Source organism: Kryptolebias marmoratus, linkage group LG4, assembly GCF_001649575.2.
Source record: "Kryptolebias marmoratus isolate JLee-2015 linkage group LG4, ASM164957v2, whole genome shotgun sequence".
Taxonomy (NCBI): Eukaryota; Metazoa; Chordata; class Actinopteri; order Cyprinodontiformes; family Rivulidae; genus Kryptolebias; species Kryptolebias marmoratus.
The window spans coordinates 26,518,372-26,525,094 of NC_051433.1; the positions used below are offsets into that span (position 1 = coordinate 26,518,372).

At 38.2% G+C, this 6,723-nt stretch overlaps 1 protein-coding gene across 1 annotated transcript in view; it reads left to right on the forward strand.

Moving 5' to 3' along the window:
* LOC108228235 (cytosolic 10-formyltetrahydrofolate dehydrogenase) overlaps window positions 1-5,781 on the forward strand; it is a 12,828-nt gene extending 7,047 nt beyond the window's left edge. Inside the window, exons 6-14 of the mRNA XM_025003163.2 lie at window positions 749-854; window positions 939-1,026; window positions 1,121-1,214; window positions 1,302-1,401; window positions 1,480-1,578; window positions 2,501-2,666; window positions 2,799-2,904; window positions 3,010-3,209; window positions 4,835-5,781. Coding sequence (XP_024858931.2) covers window positions 749-854; window positions 939-1,026; window positions 1,121-1,214; window positions 1,302-1,401; window positions 1,480-1,578; window positions 2,501-2,666; window positions 2,799-2,904; window positions 3,010-3,209; window positions 4,835-4,890 — 1,015 coding nt within the window. The 3' untranslated portion in view covers window positions 4,891-5,781. The remainder of the gene's footprint in view (window positions 1-748; window positions 855-938; window positions 1,027-1,120; window positions 1,215-1,301; window positions 1,402-1,479; window positions 1,579-2,500; window positions 2,667-2,798; window positions 2,905-3,009; window positions 3,210-4,834) is intronic.
* The last annotated feature ends 942 nt before the right edge of the window (window positions 5,782-6,723 follow it).

Sequence of the window (6,723 nt, forward strand, 5' to 3'; positions counted from 1 at the left end):
AATTAAACAATTGCAACGGCTGGAAAAAGTGCGGGGGATATAGGGCATACATAAGGGAAGTGGGGGACATGTCCCACACATACCCCGGTTATGCCTTTGCTTGGGGGTGCTACGGGGGTGCTATGACTTTTCCAGGGGGAGCTATAGCACCCTCTAGCGCCCCCCTGGCGCCGCCAGTGTTGGCATCAAACTCCATTAACTTGACCACTTACTAAAGTGACAAACTCAAAGAACTCAGAACTCCTTTCTTATTTTTTTAGTACCTTGGCAATTATTAATAAATTGTGCTCCCAAAGTTGAAATGTTTGGACCTGTTGCGTTTATACTGTAAGAGACCATTCCAGTTGAACTTTGCTCAAAAAGTGCTTTATTTATGTATTGACACTTGAATTCTCTGTTAAGCAAGAGGCAAATGTTCTTAGCCCCTCCTACGTAATCAAGAAACTGGTCCACATTTTTAGATCACCTGTTGACCCTATTCTGGGCTATAGTACGTATCACCAAGATTACAGACTTTTCTAAATCAAGATTTTCTTAGATATACAGTAAACTTTGTCTATATTTTATTGTAATTTAATACAGAAATTTTAAATACTTACCTAATCACTGTGCTACCTTTCTTTGGTTTGGTAAATCAAAGACAGTCTCTCAAATCATCTAGCTTGTCTCAATATACTCTGCATTATATAACAATTACAAAAAATTGTTGCATTTTTAGTAGCCCAAAATTCTCCCTTTTTATCTTCAGAGTGTGTGCTATTGTGATTCCCTGGAACTATCCTCTGATGATGCTGGCCTGGAAGACTGCAGCTTGCCTGGCAGCTGGAAACACTGTAGTCCTCAAACCTGCTCAGGTTGTACTCACATCCTGCAAAAACCATTCCTAAAGCAGAAAATTATAAAGGTACCTGACCCTTTTTTTATTGTTCTATTGCTAGGTTACTCCACTTACAGCACTGAAGTTTGCTGAATTGGGAACAAGAGCAGGACTCCCTAAAGGGGTGATTAACATTCTACCTGGATCAGGTAGGAAAGTGTTTATTCAACCTGGTTAAACAGTGGAGACAAATCACGTTCTTAAATCTGGGGAGTTTTCCTAAAATTCCTTCTTTTCTTTTAGGTGCTGTGGTGGGCCAACGTTTGTCAGACCATCCTGACGTACGTAAGCTGGGCTTCACAGGTTCCACTGAAATTGGTAAACAAATCATGAAGAGGTGAGAAAAGGCCTTGCACAGATTTCAGTCTTAAAACAGCAACAATGCTGCTCACATCTGCGTGTCTGGTCTATATTTGATCTAAAGCTGTGCAGTCAGCAATGTAAAGAAAGTCTCTTTGGAGCTTGGAGGAAAATCCCCTCTCATTATCTTCAGTGACTGTGACATGGACAAAGCTGTGCGCATGGTGTGTTCATTTTTTTCATCATTTAGCAGGCATGTAAAATGTTGTACTGCTAAAACCATTTTCTTATCTGTATTTCAGGGCATGAGCTCAGTGTTTTTTAACAAAGGAGAAAACTGCATTGCAGCTGGCAGGCTGTTTGTAGAGGACTCCATTCATGACCAGTTTGTGAAAAAAGTGGTATGTTTTTTAGGCCCAGTTCAGACCTTATTACTGATTGCTGAAATGTGCTGCTTTTTAAAAAAATGTTTCATTGGATCAACCTAAAGCTCTAGCATCTTCTCCTTGCCCAATGCTGATTGGTGGTTCATCACTGAATATAACTTTTATTCAATTGTGTTTTACTTTGGCTTCCAGATCCTTTTCAAAAACATTGAACAGTAAAATATTAAACAGATCAGTGACTCTAGCAGCCAGCTGCTGCCCCTTGCAGGCAGTGGTTTGTCACTGACTCCTTCAGTGAACAAACACTCTTGAGCGTATGCAGTGTCAAGTACATGCAACAACCCTGCTCTACCACTAAGTGGCCTTATAAGACTTTACTTGGAACTGGAGTGAGGATTCAGGGTCATGGCCATGTCATATCACCTTTCTGGTCATGTCAGCAAAAATAGAAAATTGGGCAGCTCTCATGACTTCAACCTGGGCGAAGTCTGTAATACAGGCTCCAGTTTGCTATGATTCCCCTCACTTTTCCAGTATAGTTTACTTCTAGGCTAGGGGGAATCATGATAGAGGAGATTTCAGCTTCTGAGCAAACAGCTGTAGCAACTCCTGCTCTACAGGTATATATGGTCCCAATCAGGATAGACTGAATTTCACTTATGCTCAGAGCATCTAGTAGTATGGCGTATGAGTTCTATAATTTAGCTACAGTAGGGCTCTCACAGTATGTGATCATTAATGTTCAGTAGTGCACTAGGGCTCTCTGCACTAGGTCCATTTTCTCAGTGGGCAAGTCTGAACTATGTGGCTATATAAGAGCTTTTATGAGATAAACAATTGGTTTGGAATGTAGATCATCCTTTCAGATAGAAAATATGATCTATGTAATTTCCTGATATCATATCTTTACAGATCATTTAAATGCCTTTTATTTCAGGTTGAGGAGGTTAAAAAGATGAAGATTGGTGACCCATTGGACCGCTCCACAGACCATGGGCCCCAGAATCACAAAGCACACCTGGACAAATTGGTGGAGTATTGTCAGATTGGTGTAAAAGAAGGAGCCACTCTAGTCTGTGGTGGCAAACAGGTGAAGCGACCAGGTGAGGCAGCAGAAGCTTGAAACTACAAACATTCAGGGGAATCCTTGATGTATGATGGATGCTGTGGACTGGTTCATGGTGGTTTCTCACAAAAATCTGTTTTTAGCTGTGTTGTTGTACATCTGCTTCCAGGTTTCTTCTTTGAACCAACAGTTTTCACTGATGTCCAAGACCATATGTACATTGCTAAAGAGGAGTCATTTGGTCCAGTCATGATCATTTCCAAGTTTAAGAGTGGGTAAGCTGAATCCAAAGTTACTTTGTACATCTCACATCTCACATTACTCCTTGCCTTTTTTCGGCTTTGATTTGATCTGATTTGGTTTCTCCTAATTTCCTTCAGTGATCTGGATGATGTCCTAAGGAGAGCCAATGCTACAGAGTATGGGTTGGCATCTGGTGTTTTCACACGGGACATCAGCAAAGCTCTGTATGTGAGCGAGAGGCTTGATGCTGGTACTGTTTTTGTTAACACCTACAACAAGACGGATGTGGCTTCACCTTTCGGAGGCTTCAAGCAATCTGGATATGGCAAAGACCTGGGTGAGAAAAACTGTCACTCTTATTGCATGCATTTTATATTTGGCTTTAGTTTTACAGATACTGAGTTAAATTCTCAGCATAGGATGGTTTCAGTTGAAAAGTTTATCATAATATCATCCAAATACTTCTGGTCTTCTGGTAAATCATTCAGCACTGTGTGCACCATCTTTTGGAAGGTAGATGGTGCCGAGTCAAGTCCAAAAGGATCTTGTGTGAACTAAAAAAATCCCTTTTGTGCTATGAAAGCATTAAGACTACAGCTGTCAGGATGTAGAGGCAGTTGGCAGTAACCTCACCTTAAATCAATCTGGCTATAATGTGTGGCACGAGCCAGTTTTGTGAACAAGTCTTCCATATGAAGCAGGGAGTGACAGTCCATTATCACACTAGGTTCACAAGGATCAACACAAAGGCTCAAGTCTGCTTTGCATTTTTGGGCCACACTAGCAGACTCACACATTCAATTGTGTCCACTGGCTCTGTGATGCCTGCTTGGAGTAAGCGCTTGAGATCTGCTAAAACTTCTTCAGGTATGCCGAGTGGCAGGTGTCTCAGTTTTTGGTGCACAGGTTGCATTGTGTTGTTCACTTAAATTATGTGGATGAACCCTTTACTCAGTGGTCCCCAACCTTTTTAGCTCCACAGACCGGTTCTTTATCAGACAGTATTCTCATGGACTGGTCTTTAAAGGTATGGTGGATAAATACAACAAAATAAAATGATACAACCGGCATGAAAACGGGAGTATCTTTTAAAACATAATAAACATAAATCCAACGTGTATTCGCAGCTTTGTTAGTTGCATCCTGGTATTGCATAATCAACATAATAATACCCTCTCCTCCCCCTAATGTTCTCTGGGCAATATGACAATGTTTAAACATGCCCTTTAAAATAAGATACACCACAAAAATGCACAAATAATACAACTCACTATAATGCTGAATCAGTGGGAGGCCTGTGCTTGTTTTTTAGTAATGAGACGGTCCCATCTAGGGCTTCCAGAGATGTTTTTTTACTCATTTTGCTAGCTTGTGGGTTTGTTTTTTAGTGGTAATGTATCACGGGACCTAGATAAGTGTTTTGACACGCATCAAGAGTGAGTCACAGACAGATGTAGTGGAGAGAATCCAGTCATTTTTCAAACTAAATGTTGTTCATTCCTTTCACTGCAGATTTTCAAACCCTTCACAGCTTGTTTGCAAGATTACTCAGAGGTGCAGAGCTCTGAGTAATTCCTTCCTGCAGAATGTTCACTTGTTATGTTGATTATGGTAATTAGTCAACACCAATATTTATAGTCGACACATATTTTTTATATATCTATCTTTAATTTCCAGTTTAGTAGCAAGTAACAACAGTTTTTCCCATGCCTCTAGTTTAAGCTGCGTGCTTCAGTCAAATTCCTGCCAACTGTTAGTTACTTGATTCACTATCTAATTACTGCCACAATACAACATTGTGTAACAGCTATTTTATTAGTGCCACAGATAATACAGATTAGTGCATGCACTTAAACCATCAGTGTATGTTCCTTACAAGTAACAAACCTGCCTGTTCAGTAAGACAATGTATATAAGCTGGTGTGGACTCATAAATTAGTTTGCTGTCTGTCAATCCAACAGGACAAGAGGCTCTCAATGAATACCTCAAGACAAAGGCCGTGACCATCGAGTATTAGGTTGCCCCACAACAGAGGGCAGTGAGCTGACTGCATCAAACAGGGATGTGAGTGGTGAAACATGTAAGGATGTAGAAGATTATGCTAAGTGATATTACTCATGATACTGCATGTGCCTCATCATGCTAACTTCAGTAACATGTTCAATTTGTCCAATTCCTCAGTGAATAAACCAAGATTAACTATATGTTGAACAACATATTGTCCAATGGTTTTCAAATGAAAACAGTTTTTAATAGCCAAAGTGGACCAAGATCAAAGTTTTTGTTTTAACAAAGTTCATTAATTTCTATTATTGGCTTACAATAGGTCTGAAATGTCCAAACAAATGTAACATTTCATTCTCTTGTTATCAATAGAAACTACTGAGCACCTCATAGTTGTAGAGCTGTTTTTGTATGGTAGAGTGAAAGTTTTTTTTTTTCCATTTTAAAAACTACTCATCTACACCCTGTTTGCTGACAGTTACAGTTCACATATTTCATTACCTTCATTTGATGTACATGCAAAACTCAACTGCTTACAGAAGAAAGTCTCTTTATCATTTAGTGCCCAATGTTTCTGAAGCCAAAAGCTTTTCTTTAATAACAAATGATTATTTCAAACATGAAATGAACAAAAATGTTTAAAACTAAATGGCATAATCGGGTTTCACAAGGTTTCAATGAAATTATTAAATTTGTTTTTAGTATTGTCCAAATCATAGAATAAAAAAAGAGAAATATACAATGATTCTAGACAAATTTCACCATTAGGTTTTTGTAAAACATAAATAACTTTTTAAATGGAAGCAAAAAATAAAGTTATTTACTTATTAAACAAAATATTTAAGCTTTAAAACTGCCCCTGGTTGTATGAATTTAAAAGGAGGCATAAAGGACTTTAGCTGCATTTGTGACCTGTCTTTTCTGTCATTTAAATATCTTTTTGTTCTTCTTTTGTACCTAAATGTGACAATTTTGGACTGTATGAGGCAGGTTTTAATCCACATCTGTGTTTTAAATGTGGTTTTGCTTTGACTCTCAAAATAGTCCTCTTTAATAATAATATGGTGTTCTAAAATTCCTCTTTGCTGCTTGATTAAATGTTTTTTATTACATGGAAAAAACATATGAGTACACCCAGACACTAAGACTCTCAATGGCCAGTTACAAGAAGAGATACGTATGTCTGAATCACAGAAAAATATTGCTGTAGATGCCTAAACACACATTTCAAACGTTTAGATAAATTTAAATCCCTTATATTTCTGAAACACATGCATGTTTGGAAATATCAAATGACAGTTCCAAATTTCAAAGACACTTCTGTACACAAAAAAATCATAGAAATTGTTCACAAATTTAATTTTTAACCCAGTGGACATCTAAAGCTGAAGATGTCTGCCACAGCTAATTGATATTCACCAACACAAAGATGACTGTAACTCAGTCAGTTTTACACATTTATTCATAGAATACTAGGCCTTTAATTTCCTCTTAGTTGTACCTCAAAAACAATATTCAAACAATATTTTTCCAGCATTTTTTGGCAACCTTGTATGTTTTTTTGAAATCCCAGTAGTTTAAGCTGGATGACCTTGAGACTTAGATGGGGGAAGTGCACAGGTTCCCTAGTGAAACTCCACAACACAGCTTTCAGGAAAAACAAATGGTGGTAGACTTTATTTTTGTATCAACAAAGGCTGGTGTACTGATGTTGTGGTGTTAAAGGGGAGCTATTATGCAAAATTCACTTTTTGCATGTTTTTTGGGTATCTGCTGCTTCTAGAAACAGTCCAAGCACAAAAGAAAACACCTAGCCATTTTTTGACAATAAGTAAATGTTATCTGG